This window comes from Netta rufina (genome assembly GCF_964035555.1).
Source record: "Netta rufina genome assembly, chromosome: Z".
Lineage (NCBI taxonomy): Eukaryota > Metazoa > Chordata > Aves > Anseriformes > Anatidae > Netta > Netta rufina.
The window spans coordinates 35,271,719-35,298,994 of record NC_140126.1 but is presented as its reverse complement, the minus strand read 5'-3'; the positions used below and the strand labels follow the sequence as shown (position 1 = coordinate 35,298,994).

Genomic DNA, 27,276 nt, shown 5'->3' with positions numbered 1-27,276 from the left:
TCCAATGCTGCAGACAAAGTCTTGGTGAGCTAATTTGGTGAAAGTGGAGACCAAAGTCTTTTCTACACCAAGCTGGTGTATGAATTTATGTTTAATTTTCAAAGCCCGCCAAGTTTAACATCCTTTTGTCTTCAATATACCTTTAGATGACAGAAAGCTACTTAAAAATGTTTTTCAAACCTTGATATGTCCACCAAATGTATCATAATTGAAAAACTGACACTCTTTTTCACGATAGCAGGTTTTTTCAGTCTCTCCCTTGATTAAGATGTTCCTGGTGAGAACTCCAACTTCTGCCCTCATGTCCACTCCATCAATAACTTCTCCCACATGGGGAAACTGAGGTTTTTCTGTCAAAAAAAAAAAAAAGGAATAAGTGTTGTCATTGATTAAACACAAAGCTAATAAGCTAATTCATAACTAAACTAATTGTACCCCTAAAAACATGCTACTTTAACATGATACCTTAAACTTATTGTTCTACTACCCTTCTTAGGTTAACATGCAAAAAAAGAATTCAATTGACAGATGACAAGCATTAACCTAGCAAACGTCAAACTCCTCCTTCCAGACCATGCTCAATTCATTGCTAACTGCACATCTTGCAGAACAGGATATCAAATATGCTTTTGTATGTTTAGTGCCAAAACAAGTTGTCTTAAATATTTTTCACATTAGTAGAATAACTAAACCTAAAACAAACCCCACATTTTATTTGTAGGTGCATCTTAAGTTTAATCTAATAGTTTTTGAACAGAATGGATTAAAATGAAAAAGAATTTTTTTTAAAAACTTTGAGTACAATGCATTAGAAAGGCTTTAATGAAACAAACAAAAGCAGATTTGCTTTAAAAGAAAAAAGCAGTAGCTGCCTAACCTGCTCCAAAAATATATATATATACATACATGCACACACATATATACACACACACACATATATACGCACACACAGTATTCATCATCTTCAAAAACAAATACTATTATGTTTCCCAGCTATGCTTGCTTTTCCCCAAAATAGCTATTCTGAGAACAAACTAAAATTAAGAATACAAAATTCATATTTTTACAGCAAACTTCCAAAGAAACAATCAGTTTATTTTCTTATACAAACTGCAAAAATGATCTGTAAACTTAAATATATATATTGTTTTTCCCTAATTTTTCACTCCTCTTCCTCAAAACTTACAGAAGGATATAAACTAAACTGGTAATGACCAGTATGTGAAGCAGACCTACACCAGTATTGCTTTTGTTCCTGCTGTTTAAAGGCAATAGAAGTCTGTAAATGGGATTGCACTCCTATAACTTGAAGACCTGTCTGTTGTTTGTTGTATTCCCTTATGTTTAACTATCATGTATATGTCAAGTGAGGAGGGAGCATCTGGGCATCCTATAAAACAATACTTTTCTTTCTACTACAAAAGGGGCAATACAAAAAAATTTTAGACAATTAATTCTTCAGCATGTCAAATTTGCTGTTCCACTGAAATTAATTCTCTGCAGAGTAAAACGTATAGGATGTTTGTTAAAAACAGAACAACTTTCCTGTGACAATGGAAATTTCATATTGGGGGGGGGGGGGGGAAGGGGAAGAAACAGAGATTGAACAGTTAATCTCCTTTAGCATCTTTTAAAGATCTATATACAGATCTGATAGCATTTATTTGCAAAAAAAGAAAAAAATATATTGTATTTTATGACATACTGCAAATCCTGTAAATCTGGATTTGTTTGCTTGTTTTTAGAAGAAAAAGATATATATGTATTTCATATATATATATAATAGATAATATATATAATTTTCTATAATAGTTTTATTTAATTGTAATATTTATAATATTACTTATGTTATATATATTATATATATTATTTTATATATATTATATATATATTATATTATATATATTATTATATAATTATATAAATATATATATTTATATTAATTTATATTATATAAATATATATATTTATATATATATTTATAAATATATATAAATATATATAATAATATATATATTATAATATATATAATATATATATTGCATATATTATTATATATATATTACTATATATATATAATATATATATTTAATAGATGCTTTTTCTCTTTAGAAAGGAAAGAGTTTGCACATACTCTATTCAGTGGCAACAAAAAACTTTAAACTTCATACTGCAGCCTTCAAGTAGCTTGAACCTTAAAACACTGAGTTAAATAATGCATATGAAGTATGCAAAGAAACTTAAGAACAAAAACCAGGAAATGTCACGTACAATGGCACTCACTCAGTTCTGCAGCTCCATTCACCCTGGTATTCTCTGATATATAATAAGGAAAAAGCTTAGATATCTAAGTTCACCTTATCTGGGACTTCACAATGCAGGAAAACATATCATAGCCAAACCAGTGAATGCTGTGGGATCCAAATAATACTGCAAAGTCAAAATACAGATTTGGCTTTCCCAGCCAAATAGGGAAACAGGAAAGTTTGAGGGCGTACAAAGAAAACTTCTGAGAAACAAGAAAGAGGAGATAAGAGTTGTTTGAAGAAGAGGAAGTCGCACAGTACAGAGCTGAATGGGACAAAACCAGATCTTGAAGAGCACCAATCAGCTGCTACAAAAGGCAAGAGCTGAGCTGCAAACCAATCCTACAGCCCACCAGAAAACAAGAAGAGAAAAACTCAAGATTGAGGGACTGTCAGAGAAGGAGGGCGTTGGCACAAAGGGGGCACAGAGTGGTAGAAGACACAGATGTCTGCAGAGTAAAGGAGTCAATCCCACGGGAGGCTCTCATGAAGTCAAACAGAGTGAGTCAGATAATAAAATAGGAAGCAGTCAACAACATGCATGACCATTCTGAGTGCATCACACCCAAAGGAAAAACAGATTGCAACTAGTTAGGGATATCCTGTGTAAGCAGATGCTTGGAAGTGCCATTTGTTTCATAACCATTTTACTGGTGGGGGTGGAGGGGGAACTGATAAAAAAAAAAATTGCCACTTTCTTCTTCTTCCTTTTTCAATCTTTGAATAACAGAAAGAAAAATTAATAATAAAACTCCAGAAGATGGGAATGGCAGTAAAAGCAACAGTAATTGTAACAACTACAGCAGCCATTCTGCCTCATAGGGAGAGAACTAGTGAGAAAAAACAGAAAGGAGTCAAGAAAGAAGAACAAGCATAAGCCAATCCTGGAAGAAAAGTATAGCATTCAATAAGCCTGGGAAGAAAGGTGGAAAAAAAAAATTAGTATGGGGTAAGCTTTAGAAGTCAGAGGCAGATATGGCATTTTACAGAGCAATTTTACAGTAAGGGCAAGTATACACTCCTGTATGTAGCAAACAAGCAACACAGAGATAACAGGGTGCTGTTTACTGCTCTCACTGAAAGGTCTCATCTAGGGTGTACTCCTATTAATAGCTATTTCAAACAAGATTCTTCATATGGTGACCATTTTCATACCTTTGACTTTGACCTGATGCTTGGTACACTCTGGGCAAGGAAGGAGGGTGAACTCCTCTGTCTGATACATTGAATAGTCTGTGCTTGCAACCACAATCTGGTCTCCAGGCTCCCAACTACTAACATCATCCAGAAGATTCAGTATCACTCCATCTATGGGTTCTACCTGGAAGCCGGAAATCGGGACCCCTAGTATTTAAAAAAAACAAGTGTAAAAATAAAATAAAGATTATAAAGATTATATTCACCTTTATATGAAAATATCTCCAAAAAAACAGTAAGAAGTGCATGAGATTTCACAAACTTCTGTACCCTCTAAGCACAGTTCTGTTCTGAAACACGTTAGTGAGATGTGCTATTACAGCCTGCTTGTTTGACGGATCTCCAATAAAACAAAAGGTAGAGATGGAAATAACATTGACTGTAATTACCTATGAAATTAAAAGAAAAAAACACTAATACATCAAATATATCATATAGCAAAAATTTGTAGGTCCAGCTAGTTCTACTTGTCCCAAGTGATATTTTTCTGCTGTTTAAAACTTAATACATACAACCAAAGACTTGGAAAGGGAAATCTTTTCTTTCTAAGCACAGCTAATAAAACAGTTTGGCAGGCTAAATTACACAAGCGTTTAATTGCCTTTAAATTCAGCCACTCTCACTGTATTTAATATCCTCCTATTTTATTTAATTTTCTATTTAATGAGTAGGAAGAATGGAATCAGTGTCTGGTTTAGTCATTGACTCCAAGCCTACAATACCAGCAAGTCAACGGTACATTTTTGTGGAGACTTTTTTTTTTTTTTAATTTGAGTTAAGAGAGTTTCATAGGGCCTTAATGAACAGTGAAGGGGTAACATCAAATAGCTCAATTACTTTACAAATCAGTACCTGCTTACCTAAAAAATTCTTCTGAGGCAAATATAATATTGATAGTAACTCTACAAGCAGAAAAAGACTGCCCATAAAACCATAAAAGCAGAACTCATGATACAGAGCTCTCAAATACAAAAAAAAAGAAAAGTTGCCTTTGATGGGAGAACCAAAGTTCAGCATCAAATAACAACTTAAGACTATAACAGGAATAAAATATTTCTTTTGGCTCCTACTCAGTTTCTTTTTAGCCTCATAACCAATGTCTCAGGAAGCTTAGATTAAAAACATACATAACTGAAAGAAGAAAAGATAATTGAACAACAACAAAGAATCTGTTTCAACATATTGATAAGAACACTTATGTTGTTCACGTACTCTATATATTTAGACCAAAATCGTGATTGGGAAAATAAGTTGGACTGAAAAAGAACTGCATCCTTGTACTTCATCCAATAGTCTGGCCACATGGATAGCAAAAATGAAAACTAACAGCAGCATTCAGAGATTTAAACTGCAACAAACAGTTGAAACAGAAAAAGTATATACAGTATCTACTTCTTCCCTACCCACAGGGTTTCGCAAAATGCTTTCCTACCATCATTCCATTCACTGTAAGCTCTCACAACAAACTTCTGACCATCCACCGTGAAAAATTCTTTCTGAGCAAGAGCTTTCCCACCGGTGCTGTGATTTTCATAGTCTCGCACTGATTCATTACAGGAAGAATTCCCACCGCCTATCACACCAACAAAAGCCCAGGCTTGCCTGCAAAAAATAAAATTATGTGTTTAAATATAATTGCCATTACATTCTTCACAAACAGGCACAGGATAAGACAAGGAGCGTAGAGGTTACCCTTTTGCCTGACCTCTGAATTTCATTTTAGAATGTAATTTCAAAATACAGAAGAAAATAGGCATATATCACTGGAAAGGTGCATAGTTCAAAATGACTGGATGTTCTATAAATGAATCGGCAAATATGACTGCTCTTAATTGAGAAGACATTCTGATACATTTTTGGTACAACATCTAACAACGTATGCTTTTTTTTATTATTAATTTAAAAAATTTTAGAAATTTTAAGAAAACTGCTAGCAACGAGTGCCAGAAATGATGCAGTATTCTGCTCATAAGCATGCTTACGGGAGCACAGGAAGATGACGAGCCAGTGCTGACGCTTGTGGCACGGCATGCTCCCAGTATGGGGATGCGGTCAGCACGCAGCGTCTGTGCAGAGAAGGCGAAGAGCCCCAGGAGACGGAGCTTGCATCAGGATGGACACTGCCAGCAGCGGCTGCTGATGATCAGTGCTCCTGACAGGCAATACTTCTTGAGTCTTTCAAGACACTCAGACACAAAAAATAGAAGTACTGGATACCATTGCACAACCTTCACACGAGGAATCACTGGTGCTTCCGAAGGCCAAGTACAAGAGCTTTGGCCTCTTCCCTCTGACTAGTCCTTCCCTCAGCTGGACACTTATCTTGGCTGAGTGCCTGTGGGGAGCAGGAAACTGTCCTGGATGTATTTCCACTTTCTATAGCTCTGCTCAATGAATCCAAGTTTTTGGAAATGAAAAACAAACCACACACTACAGAAAGCTGCCACCAAGTTAAAAAAAAAAAAAAAAAAAAAAAAAGAATATTTGTTGTCCTTTACCGCTCTGTAATGCTGTAATTATGTGATGAGGAAGTAATCATCTAGTAAAAGGCTGAACAAAATTGCATCATTAAGGTTGAATCATTCACCCCAAATGAAAACAGTAACAGCTAGCTGGACTGCAGTCCAATGATAGTGATTGATTCAAAGACACGTATCAAAACCACCTTCAATCCAGTTGCTTTTGTTTCAGTCTCTTCTTAATGATTGTGTTTAAAAGGCCAAACAAAACTGTTCAGCGTTAATCTGCTCACAGCATAGTATATACCTGGTCAGCTTTTCAGGAGCACCAACAAATAAGCTGCATGTTTCACACAACAACATTTAAGCTAAATACCAGGTATTTTAAAGGTATTTTAAAGCATATTAATCTTCATGGGGAGACAGAAGCAGACAAGGATGCAATGGACTGTCCACCTCCATACTGAAATCCCTTCCACCAGTTTTAACAAACCAACCCTGCTTTTAACCTCAGTGAGCACTCAGAATTGAACTTCTCACTCGTCTTCTACAGCAGATGGGATAAGACAAGTTTATGTGCTTTCAGAGTCTCTTATCGACCAGTGAAAATAGACAGGAACCAGTTCAGCATGGAAGGAAGAAAAGGTGCTTCCTATACCCAGCTGCAGTTTAAAGAATATCCTCACTTTGGGCCTACTGGCATGGAGGCCACCAGTAGCAATGAACACAAGAAACCATCAGCTCCTCGTCAGATGGAGGCTGGCTGCCCAGGGCCCTCACCAACCACCACGTGGCCTTCACCTCGCAAGAAGACAGTAGTTACTACAGGACATACAGGTCTCAGCACCTCTGATGAAACTGCTTCAGGGGCAGACTCACATGAACTCTCCAGAGGACCCCGTAACTAGACGCTTACGCAGGGGCTGCCACAAACATGACCCTGGAGGGAAGCAAGGTCAGAACATGCCATCCTGACTCACGCCCCAGCCCAGCTCTGCCAAAGCAAAGGGTGGGGAGCAACTGGAGCCCAGATGTCAGGGAATAGCAAGGGTAAGAACAGAACAGAAAAGAAAAAAAAAGCAACTGATTTCCTGGAAAACACACAAAAAAATAAAACCAGGTTATACGAAGCCATTTTAACAGTATGTGATGAAGACTGTCAGTTTTTTTTTTTGTTTGTTTGTTTGTTTTTTTTTGTTGTTGCTGTTGTTGTTTTTTTTTTTTTTTTAATGTGAAGACTGTCAGGTTTTTAACAGTCAGTAAAAAAGCATTTGGTGTCCCTTCAACACTTACTGCTAACCCTGCACAATGCAAAGATAGGGTCAGAACATGCAGGAGGTCATTTGCAACAACTAAATGAACAGTGCAGAAGTTTAACCTCTCTGCTGTACAGTAGCATTTACTATATCTCTTCTACTGACCCACTGTTTTATCTGCAAGCAACTGAAAAAAACATTCAAAAGATACAAACACAACTGACAAGTATGCTTCAGCCATAAAATATTTTTACAAATCAATTCCCCTGCAGCATCAGCAAAAGGATAATGTGCTTTCATTTCACCAATCTGTAGGGATGAGTAAAATGTTGTTTGAAATAGAAGATTAGCACCCCTTCTCTGTATCCAGTTTATCGTTTGGCATTCCTTCCTCCCCCAAACAGAAAACAATTTCTACGTTGTTACAACTGTGTAATTGAATGGGTAAAAAAAAAAAAAAACAACTTTGCTGTACCCACTTTTAGTTTCTGTAGAGAACAGTGAAAGTGCAGTTATGAATAAGTAATGAAATTAATCACAGATACCTGTAACTAGATGTCTCTACACTATTAAAACATCACATACTGTAGTAGTAGTGCTATTCTTCTTCTACGAAGAATTGTCGGTATTGTACAAGCAGATATTGTGCAAGTTTAACAAAACTACCTAAAGAAGGCAAAATCTGTATCTCATATTTACTCAACACAAAAGAGAGAATGAATTATTTACCTGTAACTCAATCCTCTGACAAACTTACTTCCCAGAAGATTTTGAATAGTTATTCTAGTTTCCTCCAGTAGGTTTTTAGCAGCTGAATCTCCTACAGCAATAGCAATAATGCGACCAGGACTTCTATTTTTCAGTAAGTTCTGGAGCTTCAAGCTTTCTTCTGAAAAATCATGAGTATCAAATTTCAACACTTCCAAAACACTCGCTGTATCCTGATCGATCACTCTCACATTTAGTCCTCGGGAAAAATTCTTTTTAAATGAATAATGACCACAGGCCAGCCCTGAGAAATTCACAGACTTTGACAAAAGAGTCCATGATAACTTCTGGTGCCCATGCAATTCCAACGTTCCTTCAGGACCCACACCAATAAATTTTTTGCCAAATTCTGGCACATCAGCATCTTCGTTTGACTTCCCATACAAAATAATAGTTGCTTTGGATTTATAGCGGCATTTCTCTGCTCCAACATGAAGCATTCCACCATCCTTTATCAGGATAAAACGAGTTCTCAAAGTAATATTTTTAGAACCTTCCTTATCATCACCAAAAACAAGTAACCCTAAAGAAAAAAAAAAAAATGTGAGTCAAAGCAATATTAAGATAGACTCAAAGAATCAAGATCACAGGAAGAGCAACAAAAGGATAAGACAGATTTGTTTTCCACACCCAGAACATACTATGTTCACCATCAGAAGACAATCAGATCCCATGCCTAGAAAGCTAATGGACAAGGACTTTTTTGTTTTGTTTTGTTTTGTTTTTTACTGTTTTACAGAAAACCATGTCACTGCTCCAATGACAGACTTCATAGTGTTCATTTATCTTTTTAACATTTGGTATTTCTGGCCTGAAAAGTAAAAGCAAAGGAACAGGTCAATACCAAAATTCCAATGTAATTTTCCACTAATCACAAAAGTAAAAGCCATGCAGGCTAACAGATTTGGGATTGTTCAACCTGGGGAAGAAAAGACTCTGGGGAGACCTTCCAATACCTAAAGGGAGCCTACAAGAAAAATGGAGAGCATCCTTCTATGTCAGTGGGTGTAGTGAGAGGACAAGGGGGAATGGCTTTAAACTGAAAGGGGAGATTTAGGTTAGATAGAAGGAAGAAACTCTTTATTCTCAGGGTGGTGAGGCACTGGCACACGTCGCCCAGAGAAGCTGTGGTTGCCCCATCCATGGAGGTGTTCAAGGCCAGGTTGGATGGGGCTTTGGGCAACAAAGTATAGCAGAAGGTGTCCCTGCCTGTTAAAGGAGGGTTGGAATTAGATGATCTTTAAAGTCCCTTCCAACTCAAACCATTCTATGATTCTATGAATTGAAGCATGTTTTTCATCTTTTGATTCCATACCTCCATCCTGTATGACTATAGAGTGTACTGTAGCGTCTGAGTTCAGACGAAACAAATCCCCCTTTTTGATAATAACTCTCTTTTCAGGATCTTTTCCAGGGTTCCAGTTTGTAAGACGAGGATTCTGATCAGGACAATTTTCTGCAATATGAAGTGAAATATATTATTCATTTATTTTTAAATAAGCATCACCAACAGGACTACAGCAATCAGGGCTGCATGAAGATGAATACTAAAGAAGGCAGAGTCAGTCACCTACAAAGGATTCCCACCTCCTTCTGTGCTCACAGTACTGCAGCTACTAGTTCTAATGTTTAAATTCACACAGCCAAAAAGATACCTGAATCAGGGCTAAGTTTCCAAGGATGAAAACTCATCATGTACCAAAATTAAATCACTGAAGACCACAAATAGACTGAACTGTCAACATATACTGTACTTTCAAGCCCCCCTATAGGCATCTAGTTTTTGTTATTATTTGTCTGAGGGTTGGTTTGGCTTTTTTTTGAGATTTTCTACATCATCTACAGTAGATGAGGAGAGGTCAGTGGCAAGGACTCCACAGCAGTTGCCCTGAGCCCAGGATATCCTAGGCCAGCTACATGAAATACTAACATGGTGGTAAGGTATCTAAATACCTCACCTCCCTCAAGGTCATAGAAACCTGTGTGAGAAAGGCCAATCCATCCCCTCTTGCTTTTGAGCATCCCAATCACTTCTTCCAGTATAGGTTTGCAGATATGGGAAAAAGGTGGACAGGACGACCATAATATATTTAGGATTACGCTTCACTGGTTAGAGCTGTGTCCTGGAAGCAAAGCATTTGGATCCAAACTCATGGTATGTGCTTCTAAGATACCTTAAACACTAGTCTCTGAACCACACTATGGAAGTGATACATGCGATCCTCCTCAAAACTCAGTTGAAGATTTGGTACTACTGAGGCAGTAACACCATATTATAAGGCCAGAGAAGGAGAAGCAGCAGACAGAAGTGAAAGGGTTGTGTGATTTCAGATGACCTTACAGCAATGTGGTACTTACAACACACCCATTTTTAGAATATTAACAGCTGATTAATGCAGGAGCATAGAGGAACTATGAAAACAGAAACTGAAAGTATGTCTTGAATTTTTGATTTTCTTATAAAAAACACAGACTACAAACATTTTTATTGAGAAAAAAAAAAATAAAAATAAAAGATGTCAGAATAAACACATTAGAAGCCCAACTGAGAGTAACAGCCTTTTCATATCTTATCTTCTGGAAAAAAAATGCCCTATGCTCTGACATTCTGTGGGCAAAAAGCTACCTGCAATTTTTCCGTAAGACAAAGAAAGAGAAGTCTACCCACAAATTTAACACAAGCCATCCTTAGTTCTGCTGACAAAATTGTTTTCCTTCACTGTTATTCTCCACATTTCAAATCCTTTCCAACTCAGGAAACCCACAGAAACCAAGATTTGCCTGCCAGTGGGAAAAAATTAGCAGAACTGCACAAAGCCAAAAGGCATCTAAGTAGCAATATAAAAATAAAAACAAAAGAAAATTTTGGGGGGAAGAAAATAGCATTTTAAAAAATTAAATTAAACATGAGGGAAAGCCAAAAAGCAAACACTGCTATCTGCAAGACTGCTGAGCAGTCACTGACAAAATGCAGTTCTATTGCCTGACTCATGCACAGTCACCGAGCCCCTTTCCCCAGACACTACACACAGAGTCTCTGTGAAGAAACACACATTTCCTGGCTAGTAGCAAAGGGCAGTGTGAGGAAACCATGAGTCAGCAACCCAGTAATTTCTACATAGTGTGATTCATGGAGGAAAAAGATCTAATAACTGCACAAGTTTTTCTGTTGAGTTTTAAAGAATAGGTACAGCACAACAAGTACACAACCACACCAAACCAAACACAACAACCCCACTGAATCTACTGTACATTATGTTTGAGCAAGGAAGCCATTGGACTCAGAAATACGTACTCCTGTAACATGATCATGCTTCTGAAGCACGGTGGATCAACTTTTGGCAGGCAAATCAGATGTGCTCAGCAGAAGTATTTTGAAATTCTTCCTTAGTAATTGCAGCAGGGTGCAGGGAAACATCAAATATTTAGTACTTCACCATATGTTACCTTCAAAATTACTGATTGGATTTTACAGACCACAGTCATTGCCTCAACAGTTAAGGTTAAATAGAAACAGAAGCATAAACCAGAAAATGTTAGGTAGTTATAGCCCTGCCAAATTTAACCACTCATGCTGAAAATTTTTCAAGTCAGGCCTCTGCTTCAGTGCATATTTGTAAAAATGGGTCAGCTGTCCATAAGGTTTAGTTGCTTCTAGTAAGGTGATGGTGGTGGGGAAGTGATATTTTTGCATGTGGTGTGGAAAAAAAAAAAAAGAAAAAGAAAACACACACACACCACCCTGCCAAAAAAATAAAATTCTAGAACCTTCCATGTGTTGGAGAAAGGATATGAAATTTGGCAGGCGAAAAGGCAGGAAACAGTTCTCAAAATGTAGTTAAATAGTTGCTTTCTACCTGCTTAGCCACCAAGTCTGGAGTTTTTAAGGCCTCTGGGAAAAAATTATCAGTGTTATATTATGCTCAGCAGAAGTTTATCACAGTTTGGCAGCTAAATTTTCTGAGGATCCTGTTTACCCTGGGCAAGCTCCAGCAGAGAACTGCAAAGGCCAAAGAGAACTTTTCCCTGACAACCCCCCCTGCTTGTCTTCCTGACCCTGTAGCAAAAGCCCCTGGAAATGAGGAAGGAAATTGCATTTCCAGCACAGTACGTGATCTCCAGTGCTAAGGACTCTTTAGAAAAAAGGATGATGACAGGAAGATAAAAGCAAGGAGGAAAAAGGAAACCAGCTGATGGGCAGGAACAGAAATGCAGACAAGCATCATTTTCCCTGTGGGGAAGGTATGCCGGAGGTTTAGGATTTACACACAATTACTACTAAGTCTCACATTCCCTTCACTGCCTTTTAAACAGCCATTAAAAGCACTGATGATATAGATTTCCAATTAGCCCCCTGCAAGAGCACACCTAGCTGGAATTGCAGTGGCTGGCTTAAGTACCGCATGTGCGAGGATGGAGCTGAGGGTATTAACATTTCAACCTGTCAAGAATCCTTGGGGAGCTGCTGCAGCAACGCTGCCACAAAATTAAAATTTCAGTCAGCCAGATTTTCTTTTGTGCCCTCATGGAGTTTCTCTTGTGTGAGGGCTTCCAATAGATTTTACATGTGCGTGACTTTTCTTGTAAAAGCTAATGGAGGGAAACTTCTGAAAGACACAGTTCAACAGTCAATATTGAAAGCTGGCTGGACTTCCACAGAGGAGCAATGGGACATTGAAGGAAAGCGATCACATCCTTTGATTGTTCCTTAACTTCCATGTAAGTCACTACAGCAGACAAAGATAAAAAGGTCTACTGCAGCATCCTCAGTGTCTTTGGTGATCCATAAACTAACTACATGTTGACCACATATACAGTATAATAAAATCTACAAAACTTAGTGCCTCTAGAATGAACTACTACAGAGGAAAAAATAATATTACTTATTAAAATCTTAATACTCCAAGAACATTTCCATTTTAAAAGTGGCAAACCCATCTTCTTCACATTACTAACTTTTAAAGCATGAGAAGACTATTATTTTACATAGTCCATGCAGTACAGCCTCATCTCTACTGAAACAACCATTAAAAAGCTTTTAGTTAAATGTTTTAGAGTCTTGGTATCAAAGTGGAAAGGCTTTCCTTGTTTGTTTTGGGGTGTGTTTTTACTACTATCGTTGTTGCTGCTGTTTTTCCCCTCAAGTACTTCTTAGAATCAACATGCTAGATCACCCTTCAGCTTTGTCTTCACCTTGAAGAACTAGAGTCCTTACTGCATGTCTCTATGCCCATATTACCAATGATTTAGTTTACAATATAGTAGTCATTTTCTATTTACTACTTCTTTAGTGTTTGTTCTCTGTTGTTTTCCTTCATAACTATTAGGAAAACTCAGCAACTTCACCCAAGAGATCTCTGCAACCCACCATGAACTGTGCCCCAGTTAAGATGAATGCATCCATTTTATACTGTCACCTAAAATCTTCAATGGATTATTCAATTTGTTCAGCATGTGCTGCATTGTCTCTAGAAACAGAAACTTCTGAATTACTGCTTCAAAAGCCACCATGGAGTCTAAGCTTGTAGTGTTACAATAGGTACCAGCTTCAATTCCAAAAATCATTCTGAAAGCTTGCAGAAACCCGATTTCTTCCTTAGGTAAAAAAAACAGAGCCCATGCTCCAAAAGATACTACAAACCTTTACTAACTGGGTCTCATAGTAAGTGTTTGCCCAGAGGGCTCTCTAATGACCAGCAGTTAATCGCTCCACCTCTTTGTGCTTTATAAACAGTCACATTTCAGAGGTTTTCCAAATTCCATTAAAGTTGCCCAGTTTTCTAAGACAAATTGAAATAATCATGGCTAAGTGGTCAAAGGACTCCCTGCTCAATTTGTTTACAAATAAAACAAATAAATTGCTGGTATAAATTCCTAGACTTTCAAATGTTTTACCTGAATGCTCCTTTCTACCTTCCCTAGTCACTGCTTACACAGACAGTATTTCATTTTGCCTGTACGTTGTGAACAGGCAACTTCTATGTACACATGATAATTACACATGTAATACAGATACAATATTCTCACTTCTTACCCCCTCACCAGTCGTCTTTATTTACTGCTATACCTTTTTTCTTCATGTAAATAAATAGTTCACAGTAAAAACATAGAAAGTGACGCTGATAACAGCAAAAGGAACCAAACCTCCGAACACAGCTTCCTTCCACATTAAAATTACAGTAAACATCCTATTTTTGCACTGAACTTTTAACACTACTTCTGATGCAGAATTATTGCAGTATGTTCACAGGGACCTTAACGTCTAGTACGATTTTGTTCATGTAAGAACTTACCATCTGGAGCATATTTTGAAGCTATTCCCAAAAAAATTCCCAGTGCAAGAAAAAGTGACAAGCTAGAAATGGCAAAGCAAATGAGAGTATTTTTATGTTTGTTGGCTTCTGCCTGGGGGTGGTTCTGTCCAGATGGTAGGGATGCAAACGTCGCCCGGGCTTCTTGTCTTGCAGAGGTAAATTCAGCTGAAGCGTGGCTCTGTGAAGGTGGTGGGGGTCGAAGAGGGGCAATTCTCCCCGGGACATACCCAGCAGACCTGTGACTGCTCCCATTCTGAGGCCGAAGGAAAGCAGGGGAACTCCCCCTGGCATCAGTGTCTTGCATGTTACAAAGTCACTGCAAAAGGCACACACAGAGAAAACAAAATAAAAGATAAGAGACAGGCTTTCAGAATACAGAGTACAGTACATTAAACAAACAAACAAAAAAAGCAATTCTAAGACACATGCCTCCCCCTTAATGTAACTATTTCTATAGTATCATTCACACTGTTGATACTAGTCATTTGCCACGTTGCAACAGTTTGCAACAATAGCAAATGCCTCCAACACAAACTGGAAAGAATCTGGTATGGGAACCCTACAGCACAAACCACTTCTGTTAGGTATTTTCACAGAGGGTTTTCACAGTTGACTTGCATTGTGTGATTAAGAAACATGCTGAACAATGAGAAAGCTAGCAACCCCTTCTTCCCCACAGATATGCGAAAAATGCCTAAATGTATTTCTTCCGCATGCAGAAACCCGACAAGCTCCTCATTGTTTTCCTTTGTGGAAAAGAAGCTGAAGAAGACATGCCTTTATTCTGCACTGGAAGCAGCAAGAAGCATTTAAATTGAATACATAAAAACAATTTTATTTATATTCATGCTGATGTGACTTAGTCAACACTTTTTTTTTTTTATCCAAGGAATGTGAATCCTGCAAACTTAACCCGCTTGCAGCAGGATACAATTGCTAGTGAAGGTACATCAGGAACGATCCTGTAAGGAAAGTCTTGTTCCACAAACCTCAGGGTTTGTCTCATTGCTGAGATGTTTGGGTTTGGACACAAATCCTGGAAACAACACGGCTGCTCCAGATTTCTGTACCTACCACCAAGAACTGAGCACTACTTTTATTTCAGTTACTCATGTTATTTCTATCTTTTTCCTGAAGCAGCCAGAGAGAAAAGCCACTAAAAATATTTCTCCCTGACCCACTCTAGCCAATGGTTCTAAACCACTGCACTTTTCTGTGCCTTAAGAGATCCCAAACTTCATTCAACTGGTTTCTTAAGCTTTCTGGTTAACCGTGCTGTATGGTAAGGAGTATTCACAAAGCTGGCACTTTTATTATTTTTTTATTATTAACGTTTCTAAGGGATAATGGATTTTTTGAGAAGGCTGCTCAAGTTTCAGTTAACTGAAACCTAACCTTCTAAACCAAATGCTGAAGGGGATTTAAGCATAAGCCACATGCATTAACTCACAAAATGAATTATGAAAATAAAAACGAAAATAATAATGAAAACAAAAACTACCAAATGCATAAAGATCCTCTTTCTCTTCCATTAACAAAAGGAAGTCTAAGCTATGCTCTGAAGTGCCAGGCACACTGGTGAAGAAGAAATACGACAACTGTAATCTTGTTCTGAGACATAGCAAAGGAGTCTTTTGTCTGACATGCTGAAAAATCTGATACTTCACTGTTTCAAGGCAAGACAGTTGGTACTATTGAGCAGACTGGATTACCCTTTCATGGGAGACAATGCACCCCCAGATGTATGCAAAACAACAATAAAGGCACAGAAACATTAACTGGAGTAGCCATTCCAGAGAGCAAAAATTATGCCAAATCCTCCAGCAGTGTTTCTTGCACCTGTTTGCTGCAGTAAATTGATTTTCACCATTCTCTTCTTTGAGAAACTGTTTCCCATACCTAATCCTCTGCTCTCAAAATTCATTGCCCACTGCTTTATGACCATTGTGGAACAGCCTTCCCTCACCACATGCTTTTAAACTCAACTAGACATCTTTCAACAGTAAAATCTCAATCATTTCTGTTTTACAAGTAGTGTTAAAAGCTTAGTACAGAACAAGATTTTCAACTAGTTCAAAGGCAGTATTTATGTCTAACCAAAACAAATGCCGAACCATCTTTTTGTTAAAAATAAAGAAGATTCTGACCCAGAGATGAGATTTGTTCATGGTTTGGATTCTAAACTCCATAAGCTTGGCCAAAGTTTTCAGAAATGGTGTTTATGTACCTCACTGAAAAACTGACTATACAGTGTTCATTATAATGTCAAACATATAGAGTTAACAGCTCTTTTAATTGCTCAGTTATGCTGACTAAATCCAGAACACTTATGCAAAGCTTTACTTTTACAACATAATTTTACCACAATTCTGTCTACTACAGCCTATTTAGACTGCTACCACTCTAAAGAAAAAAAACAGTCACTCATTGCAACACGCTGAAAACATTTGTGTTATATTTCAAACATATTTTGTCTTACATGTTACAAAGCATTCAGCCCTATTTGCAACCCCCATTTTCCAAACTGTAAAAATTTTCTAACTACTCCATTCAAGTGGTAACACTGGTCACCCCCAAAGGATGGGTGGAAAATAGACAGCAAAGGCACTTTTTTCCCCATTACAAAATAAAAATAATGAAAACAGCCATAATGAGATATTTAGCACAATCAAAAGTTTTACCATATAATGTTCCATTACAAGAGGAGTAACCATTTCAACACTTCCTTCCCTCTTCTTGTGTCGTTTGAAGTTCTCTAGCTGAATTTTATCCTGCAGAGCAGCTACTGACTTTTCTTTTAAATTAAGACACACTGATAATCTGATTCAAATTGTTGGCTTATTTCCACTGTGGAAGTTTTCAGATAGCATCACACAAATGCAAGTGAAGTAGACAGCTATACAGTCAGTAGTGCCCTAAAGAGTGAGGCTATTTTGTTGTACAGATACAGTTTGATTAAAATGCAGGAGCTGTGGGAAAGAAAAAAAAAAGTTTGAACTATTTAAAAACACATTTTCTTTCAAGTCCCCAATCACCTGAGTTTTTCTACATAGCACTTTTTCTTTCTTCACCTACAACTAAGGTTTTCCATTTCCCTTTGACCCATGTCTCTGTGATGCTCCTTTTAGAAAAGGCAAAAAAAAAAAAAAAGGTTGGAATCAAAGGAGCCCCCATGCAATCAAAGGTACCAGAGCACACTGGCCTATCTCCAGGACCTCCCAGTCCCACAGAAGCACAAATCCTCACAAGGAGCTCCATGATTTAGGCATGTCCCCTTGATAGCACAGCCTTGTACAAGAAAGCTACCACTTTTACAATCCTATGGTGGTGAGTTGTGTCACTTCCATGACATGGAATTTTGTTTTGCAGCTTGCTACAGTGATTTCATTAAAAGTTAAGTTTTTTACACAATACACAGCTGGTTGTACAGAATGTGATCTGCACAAAGCTGCTGTTGGCCATGCCATTCAGGTGGGCTGCTGTTTTAGCATTTTCAAACTTCTTAGCCTTTAGAGTACCACTACACAGTATCGTCAAATCCATTTTTCACCACAGCTTTTACTCGGGGACATAAGTATGTGCTTCCAGTTAACTAATCCCAGTGAAACTTCAGATATGCTGATTCAGCTGAAAGATGACAGCTGCTTCAGCCCACCGTGTTCTCATTACCACCTCCGTGCTAGGAAGCTAGACACATTCGCATGCCATCCTTCTGCAAGACCAGCAATACTGCACACAACCCAGGCTTCTGCTCATGCACCCCTTCCCACTACATCAGCAAGCAAGTAAGTACTTCTTGTATTCATCAGGCCAGCCAATCTAGCTTAAACCACTCTTAAAGAATACAAAGCAAAACCATTTTATTTTGCACAGAAGCTCAACAGAAGCAGCAATTACCTGCACGCTTGTTTCTATCAACAGCGCATCTGAGCTGTGCTGCCAGCAAACCCCAAAGTGCCACTGAGCAGGCTGCAACATCTCTGGTCTCCTCACATGTTCTTTCACCCCTTTCAACTTGTGCCACTACTATATACCTAAATGAACCTACGTTATCCCATACTGGCAAAAAATAGAAATGTATTCACTGTACAAATCACAGGATAACATCTGACTCTCTTGAAGCCAGAAGAGAGTGATGTGCTCCTGTTACTCAGGAGGGGGCTGGTTTCCTGAACAGGAACTGGATTATTCTACACCTTTCACAAGACAGTTCAAAACATCATCTGAAACCACCCAAAAAGTGTGAAATACACCTAGACATTTCACACATCTGTTGTGAAATGCGTAGCATAGCAACACTTATCAGATGTGCTGTAAAACTCCTTCACCATTGCATCTTCTCAAAACTTTGTAAGTAAGCAAGCTTAGTTCTACATAGTGGAAAGAAATTAATGCTTCCTTTCAAGTATATTTTAGGGGTGCATAGTTCACAGGTCATAAGTATTCTTAAATAGAAAAGAAGCTAGAAGAAACCCCAAACTTTTGTTGCTCTTGGCTACCAAACACTAGCAGTTGCATGCTGACCTATTAACACAGCACTTAATTTCAGAGTATTTAATTGTCATTAAGAAAAACACCAGGAAAGGGTGGGAGAAATCTACACACATCGAGAATAGTATTTCCCTTTGTAACACAGTGCCACGTTGGTCACTGCTGCTTTCTTGGCAAAGGGACTTTTCTGGTGTGAAGTGCTCAAGAGGGGCAAGAAGTCTGTATAGCTACTCTACTGAGTAGCTATAATTCCTGAACAGAACATGGTATAAACTACCGAAGTACAATGAGCACGGCCTTCACAAGCTTCCAGGTTGGCCATTAACTGCTAGGGATACCAATTTCAGGAAAATGTTTCAAATGACTCAGAAGTCCCCAGCTCAACAAATCTTAAGCTTTCCCTTAAGAAAAAAGATCCCCAATAGGCACATGGGGGCATCCACATGCTCTGCCCTGTTGGTTCACATTTTATTCCACTGCCTTGTTTTGAAATTATGCCTATTCATTGTTATAACAGGCAGAATGTTTATAGGAAACTACTTTTCCATCACAAAGTGCAAAAGCTGGAAGGAATATTTGCACAGTAAAACTAACAGAGTTAGGTAGCTGTGGGAAATCATGATGTTTGCAAAATCCCAACTAAATAAACTGCAAAAGCAGTAGATGACTTCTGTCACATATACTACTTGCTGCACACCACCACTGAGTCTTCTCCCTTGCCCACCAGTTTCAGAAGAAAATCAGAGGAATAAAAGCAATGGCAAATGAGAAACAAATACAAATATATTACATGGTAATAATTATAAAAAACTTTGTCCAAAATGAATCACATTGACCCAGCTTTTCTGAATTCACTACGTAGTGACTTAATTGTACTGCTTTTTTTGTTTGTTTGTTTGGTGCATTTTCTGTGTGTCAAACAAACAAACAAAAAACAAAAAACAAAAAAAAAAAAAAACAACAAAAAAAAAAAAAAAAAAACAAGATCAGATTGGTGCACAAGCACTAATCAAGCTGAGGAACACATTTTCAAAAATGAAGTCTTTCTAAAGTACCATGGATCAAGACACAGAAGTACAAGCATGAATAATATCTATAGTGTAAGCCAAGGTCCATATATAAAAGCCATCTTTAATACTTGCTCTAATAAAATCTTTTGAGCATACAAGTTTTCTGGTTCAGATGCAGAAGTGAATTTCAAAGCAGTATACAAGTAGGAGACAGTTATATATGTTTCTGGTGATATGCAAAACAACTCATATCCATGGATTAGAAAGGATGTTGGGGCAGAAGAAGGGGATGGTAGAGAAGCTTGGTTCCCAAGGGAAGGAGACAGGTAATTTGTAGTCTGTGAAATATGCGTTTGACTGTGGGAATTAATATGAAATTATGGTATGTCAGCTGAAACCACTCTCATGTTTATGGCTTACAACATAGAGGAGAGCCATGAATTTAGTTCCTGGCTTCTTCTGAAGGTGTTTTGTATACCACCCTTAAGGTTGAGGGCTGAAAAATCAGAGGTGAAGTAGTTTTTTTTGTTTGTTTGTTTGTTTTTTTACCTCTACAAGAAGCATTTCCTCTCTCCAATGATAATTGGATAATTGGGCACACTTTTGTCTCTTAGCTGTTTTTGTGAATGAGCTCTGCATTAGTCACTTGGTTTCACTCACATAATTGCCAGGAGAGCACTTGACACAGCAGATGAAACATCAGCTTTCTGAAAAGTTAGATATACAAAGTTCAGGGATCCTCATGGTTTTGAGACTGCAGGGATACCTCTGTCTTCTCTGATTCCTGGACACCAAACACTCTCCCATAAGCACTCACCTGTTCCTAACAGATGTCAAGACACAGTTATTTTTGGTTTGCTATAATACATTTGTAACATCTTTAGATCTTGCCTTTTGAGATAAGAAAACAATAGCTAGAAGCTGTGGCACTGAAATGGTGGTCCATATATTTAAAACTATGCCATAACACTTTCAGCAACTTCAATTTTGTTCCCTTTGTTTCTGTTTGACATGGTTAATCTTTATAAATTATTTACACATTAGGGAACTCAGTTCTGTTTTCTATTCATTGTTTAGACAATAGAATGTTTGGGTGGAGGAAATTTTTCAGAAACCATTTTTTTAATTTGTATCCAAGTGAATCTACCAATGTCTCTACTACAAAGGATCCCACTTGGTGCACCAGGAGACTTCACACCTGCTGAAACAGACTATACAAAGGGAATCATTTTTACTGTGTTTCTCGTTCTCTGAAAGGAAAGCTTTAATAATTTGCACAAGGATCAAAAGTGGAGACTCGCATTTTAATCATGCATCTGTCATTAGCTTGCTGCATGAGTCACAGCTCATTTAGGCCCCAAGCCTGTAACATGAGGAAAAACGGTCACAGGGACATTGTGAGGCTTAGTTTACAGAACACTTTGGTCTCCCAGAGCTCAGCAATGCATCGCAGTACAAGCCTACTTTTAAGCAAATAAATAGCTCCGTGTAAGTCAACAGCATCCATGTGAAAGTAACTGATTCACAGCATTCACCTGAAGATGATGGTAGGGGAAAAAAAAAAAAAAAAAAAAAACACTACTACTTATCAGATTGATGATAAGAAGCTGTATTTGCAAATATTTGCAAGATATCTTTTTACCTGGAAGAACACAGATCCAATCAAAAACCACTACATCTTAGAGCTTCAGAAAAAAAATAATCCATATAATAGTAATACGCTTTCAGGGAAGTGAGGCCCAGCTCTGGCACTACCACGAATAACTGATATAGCTTTTTAAATAGTTTTTTGGCCTTCCAGAGGAGGAGGGCCAAATATCTAATTTCTTCCAGTCCAGTACTATGGCTGAAAAGCCCTTAAAAAAATATTATAAATAAATATGACAGCACAGAATGTAGAAGGCAGTTCTCTTCCACAACAGCATACACATTTCTTTCTTCCTCCTCCTTGTTCTTTGTACTTACATGTACATGTATGCTGGTTTCCCTTTCTGCTAAAGCTCCAAGGTCTGTCTTCCCCCCCCCCCCAAACTAACTCACATCATCCCTTATTTTGATTACTCAAAGGATTCTCTCTGCAATTTTTTTTTTTTTTTTAATTGTGCATCAGCTACAAAGTAGACAATGCTGGTTGAGAAGTTGCCATCCATAGGCTGCATTGGTGTAGCTGCACACCCACATTCTTTCAGAGTTGCCTTGAATTTCCATGAGCCAAGGAGTTTGTATTAAGAGATGATTTTAAGCTAAGAATTCCAAATTGCATCCACTGAGCAAGCAGATCTGACATAAGCACCTCTTAGCTGTTTGATCCCCAAAGGATCATTCATCCCATAAAAAGATCACTAAGAGGCTGCATAACAGAGGTCCATGCAGTCAGCAGCAGCATAGAGAATGCAAGTGACTTCATAAGTATTCCAAGGGGGGTGGAGAGGGGGAGGGAAGCATACAAGAGGTTTTTGAACCTGAATCAGTACTGGATGTTTTGGACTTTAAGAATTTATATAGTTTCAGGAAGCAACAGAATTACAGTTGAGAAGCCAGTCAAGGACTGTTACACCAAGAATAGCTTAGGAAGTCCTCGAGATGCAAGTTGATACTACTGCTTCCAGCCTCCAACATTATGCAATATCTTTACCAGACATCTATTACTCACCACTGTCAGACATCAGGTAATTGTCTGGATGGACACTTTTTCTGCCATGATAGGGCCATTCTACTACTACGCTTTAAAATCTCATTTAACCATCCTGTGCTCCTACTTCTCCAAAAATCACCTCTTGCTCTAAGGGCAAAAAACCCCGTAACTCAACCATTGTAATTGTCCATTGATATCAAAAGCACACCATATAACTACCTGATATCCTAAATTAACGTGTCAGACTGCTACATGGTAGCTGAAGCATGGGAACAGCTTAAAAACTGCTACAGGATTGGTGGCCTCCAGCAGAAGGGCGGGGCAAATACCAGATAAATACGTGACATCCCAAAGCTTCACAACTAACAGTCTTGCTCCTGGTACTGGCTGAAAGGGGTTTTCACAGCCAAGTTAATGCATGGTAACCTGAATACATTTGGGTGCCAGCTTTTTAAGGTATCACAGGAGTCACGCAAATACATGAGCTGGGAGCCTGGTGAATAACGTACAGTAATTTAAATTACCTGACGTAAAGCTTTTGTGAGGAACAATTTTAGAGAAGAAAAACATTCTCCATCACTTCCCATCTGTAAGAATCACAAGCAGAAATGGGATGTCAAATGGGTTGTGTCAGAACAGAAGCAAGTCTCCAAAATGTAAAACAAAGACTTCTAAGCCACCATTAAGTATGCACTCTGCTGAGCTGCGCTCATATTTGGGATTACTGTGGTAAATTCCTTTCTAGAGAACTGCAAGAACTTTGCACCCAGCAGCCAAGCTTTGCAATGTGCTGCTAGGTACAGCCAGTCATTTCACATGACTACTCTACCTTTTATTTTTTTTCAGTCCCACATGCCAAAAAAAGATAGATGAGCTACTAGTATGTTCTCTTGTTAATGGATTTCACAACAAAGGAAGAAAATCAGATACAGGTCTTAAAGCATGCATTCTCTAACGTCTTCAGTATTTCCTTTCCATATTGGCAAATTCAGCACTTTTTCTCCCTCACATCTTTCTTCAAGGTATATAGTTCTCTACTCCCTCTCTATTTCCTTTCCCAGTATTGCTGTTCCAGGAAAATACTTCTGTGGATTTCTGAATCCACATCTACAAACAATTCATTCCCATTTGTCTTGCCAAAAACATCTCCACTAAATCAACACTGAAATCCTTTTTTGTAAAAATAAGCTCAGAATAGCTTAGAATCAGAATGACTTAGAATCAAGTCTAAGCATGACTTGATTCAAAACAAGAAACTGTAATTTATATGTTACAGATTTTAATCTTGTTTTGATGTACATTTCAGACAATTTCAAAGAATTGCCTTGCCAATTTGCTAGTGTGCTTCCAACACACAGGTTTTGGCTATGCAGACACGGAGACTGGCCAGTTGATAAGGCTCTCTCTGACTGCTGCCAACAGCTTTTGGGTCACAGATGGGAACAGGCAGGAGCTGAGGAGCAGGAGACCCCCAGCAGAGCTCCGGGGTATGGCTCTTCATGCCCATCATCTCCCATGTGAGGCCAAACAATGCAGAGGCCCAGAGCAGTGGCAAGGCAAGGCCCAGCATTTCCTATCTCCCACAGGTACATCTGGCTGCGCCGAGCCACTGAACAACATCCCCAACATTCCCAGTGCCCGTCCTTCCTCCCTCATGTAGAAGAAAAACAACATTGCTTCAACACCAAGGAGAGGTACTGACTTCTAGTCCAGATTTTCTTCAGTATGTGGACATCCTTCATGGTAAGGATGTTATGACCAAGAGTCTAAATCAGATTGGCCCCACATTTTTTTCTTCAAGCTGCTAGGATTAGCAGATCTCATTCTGCCTCACCTATTTTTATAATCACACGTTAAAGGAAAAAATAACCTTTTTGTTCCTCTGCCCCGTGACTTGGTTTGTCAACTGGAAAGAAGCGTGATTTGTGCCACCAAATGGTAACTGTTCCAGTCATGGGACCAGTTACAGCTGAGAAACCTCTGGAGGATATAACAGGACCTGATTTAAAAAAAGAAAAAACACATTTTTCCTACATTGGGGTCACCAACATCTCCTGTTTAGTGTGTCCACCCTCCAACAATTAACCTGTTCATCACACTTACTGGTGAGAGCTCCCCACCAACCCTAGCCACTGTTAGAGTAATGACATTCCTAATTAAAATAAACCTTATAGTCTGCCACCTACAAAATACCTACATCTAGCAGCACTCGCCACATCTAACCTTCAGATCAAACACTAGGTTTCAGAAGGCACTTTGGCAACCTCGCTTCATCAAGGACCTCACAACAACCTTCTGTTTTCTGTTTCATTGTAGTTGCTTCCCTCTTTCTCACTCTCCCCTTTCTTTTTTTTTCTTCCTCCTCCTTTTTCCTTCATGAATCCCATTCATAGCTGGGGGTATTGCCTGTGCTTTACACAAAACTTACTCTTCTGGGCACTTTGCCCACAACACACTCTCTGCTGGATGCTGAACTAGCAGGGAGAGGGCAAGAAAAACAAGCTAAATATTGCTCCCAACAAGCTCGACCTGGCAGAAGACTTCACGTTGCCAGAGGCAGCGTGCAGGATCCCTGCAGACAAAGCAACCACACGCTCTGTAAGAACAAAGATGATCCTCTCCTGCTCCTCCCTGCTGCTATCCACGGGCCGTTTCACACCAGTAACGTAGGCACCACACTCTCACAAATCTTTTGCCCTGCTGCATCAAAACCAGACTGATGCCACCCCAAAATTTCAAGTGCCATTTTACCCACCTCAATGAATTGTCTTTGTAGCTCGGGACACTATTTCATTGTTTTAACTGCTAAGGGATACAAAATCTCTAAGGTTTTAAAGAGACTCTGCACCACCACTTCAGCCTTCAAAACATAAGCGAGGACGGCATCTCCGACACACAGCCCCGACCGAGCCGTGATGTAGCACAATTGTCACCGCACGCTCGCTTTCATTAGGAGGGCTGAGAGGTACGGCCCCCATTGTTGTTGCGGGGTGGGTTTTTTGTTTCTTCTTCCCCTCTCCCACACAGCCTTCGGGCAACGAGCCGGCCGGGCAGCCCCTAACCCACAGGGGGGGCACACGACCCCTGCCCTGCCGCTGGCCGGAGGGGGAGCGGCGCGGGTCCCCGCACCACCTGCCGCCCTGCCCACACCTGCCGCCGGCCGCACGGCCCCGGCACGGGGGCACCGGGGCCGAGCCGAGCCGAGCCGTGCCGTGCCGCTCCCTTTCCCTCCCCTTCCTCCTTTTCCCTTCCCTTCCCTCCCCGCTGCCGGGAACAAAAGAGGCCGGTGCGGGGCGGCCGCCGGGCAGCGCGGCGCTCTCCCCCCGCTCCCTCTCCCCAGCCCAGGTCCCGGTGCCGGTGCCTCCCCCCGGCTCTCACCTGGGCCCGTCGCGTCGCGGCGGCGCGCTCAGGGCGGCGGCATGGCGCTCCCCGCCCCGGACACGGCGGGCGAGCGGCCGCACGGCTGCTCGGCACCCCCCGCGGCTCCCCGCCCCGGCTGCCGCCCTTACGCAACTGGCAGCGGCCGCCGACGGCGCAACCCCCCCGGGGGAGACGCTTCCCGGCCCCGAAAGGAGGCGGTTGCGCCCCTCCGCCGCCTCCTCCTCCTCCTCCTCCGTCCCGTCCCGTCCCGCCCCCGTCCCACCGCACCGCCCCGGCACGGGGAGGAGCGGGGCCGAGCCACCCGCCCCTCGCCCCGCCCGGCGCCGCGGGGGTGCCCTCGGGTTGGGGGGCTCGGCGCCGCGACCCCCGGACCGGCAGCGAGGCGGTGGGGAAGGTGTGGGAGGAGAGAGAGGTGCAGCGGGGTGCCCGAGCCCCCAAAACGCGGTGCAAAGGCGCAGGTGCTGTGTGTGTGTGGGGGGGGGTCGTAGTGGTGGTGGGGGTCCCTGCCGGGTGTGAGCAGCGGCAGCGAGGGGAGGCACAAACCCGCAGCAAGGGAGGGCGGCGAGAAGCAAGCGGGTACCGGCTGGTTATCGTTCCGTTCAGGCTTAGGGAAAATAGAGAATAAAGTTATTCACGCGTTTGGGCTTAAAGAAAATAAAGGTACTTACGTGAGCCGGTGCCCGGACAGCCTCCGACCTGGTAAAAGAGCTGGCTGGAAAATCTGGTTCTGGTTTCTGCATGTATACATATACCTACATAAATATATGGTCTGATTTGGACTACTATCAAATCAAACCCCCAAATATTCTCGATTTTAAGGAACCGGTGCCCGCAGCTGTTCCCTAGCAAAGCACATCATCGGTCTGATGTAGAAACGCGGAGGAACTGAGGAGCTCCAGCACTTACCTTCGCTGGAGACCCGGAGCTCCAGGGCAGCCGCCCAGGTTGCTGGCTTTGATGTAGATCTGACAACGGGCTGCTCTTAAGTTTGGGACCTCCCACCGTTTCCAGTGCACCGAGGTTGGGCCAAACTCGCTACAAATCGGAAAGAAAAAAAAAAAAAAAAAAAAAAAAGGGAAAAAAAAAAAAAAAAAGCCCTGATCAGATTCAAAATGCTTTGAATGAAACGGTTCTGGAAATACAGCCAACATTTTCCAACTTAATTATTTCCTTGGGAAAATTCCAGACAGCTGGGAACCAAGTGATAACTCATGCATATTCCTATAAACGCTGCCCTGTAACTTCAGTTCTAGCCATTTCTTTGTTTACCGCTGAGCGCAGCCGGCCCGTGCAGCCCGAGGAGACATCTAGTGACTGAACCCTCAAACTGCAAATCCAATCAGCCCGAAACCTTGGAGGTCGCCCTCTTTTCGGGGCCGAGGGGCGAAGGCTCCAGGACACCGTCCAGTGGCCACCATCCTCAGTGGGTGGTGGAGGCCGATTTCAGGCAGACCCCTTC

At 40.2% G+C, this 27,276-nt stretch overlaps 1 protein-coding gene across 5 annotated transcripts in view; it reads right to left on the bottom strand.

Moving 5' to 3' along the window:
- The window catches only part of CEMIP2 (cell migration inducing hyaluronidase 2), a 51,261-nt gene extending 24,356 nt beyond the window's left edge, over positions 1 to 26,905 (bottom strand). The window contains exons 1-7 of one of the 5 annotated variants that reach the window (XM_084305089.1): positions 26,724 to 26,905; positions 14,280 to 14,616; positions 9,302 to 9,442; positions 7,948 to 8,509; positions 4,936 to 5,105; positions 3,462 to 3,650; positions 181 to 350 (exon numbers count right to left, since the gene is read on the bottom strand). In XM_084305089.1, the coding sequence (XP_084161215.1) occupies positions 181 to 350; positions 3,462 to 3,650; positions 4,936 to 5,105; positions 7,948 to 8,509; positions 9,302 to 9,442; positions 14,280 to 14,604 (1,557 nt within the window). In that variant the 5' untranslated portion in view covers positions 14,605 to 14,616; positions 26,724 to 26,905. Of the gene's footprint in view, positions 1 to 180; positions 351 to 3,461; positions 3,651 to 4,935; positions 5,106 to 7,947; positions 8,510 to 9,301; positions 9,443 to 14,279; positions 14,617 to 16,981; positions 17,077 to 24,306; positions 24,356 to 25,814; positions 25,933 to 26,485; positions 26,539 to 26,723 lie in introns of those variants that run through there. The other 4 variants (XM_084305088.1, XM_084305087.1, XM_084305090.1 and 1 more) reach the window with 4 other exon arrangements.
- Between the last annotated feature and the right edge of the window lie 371 nt (positions 26,906 to 27,276).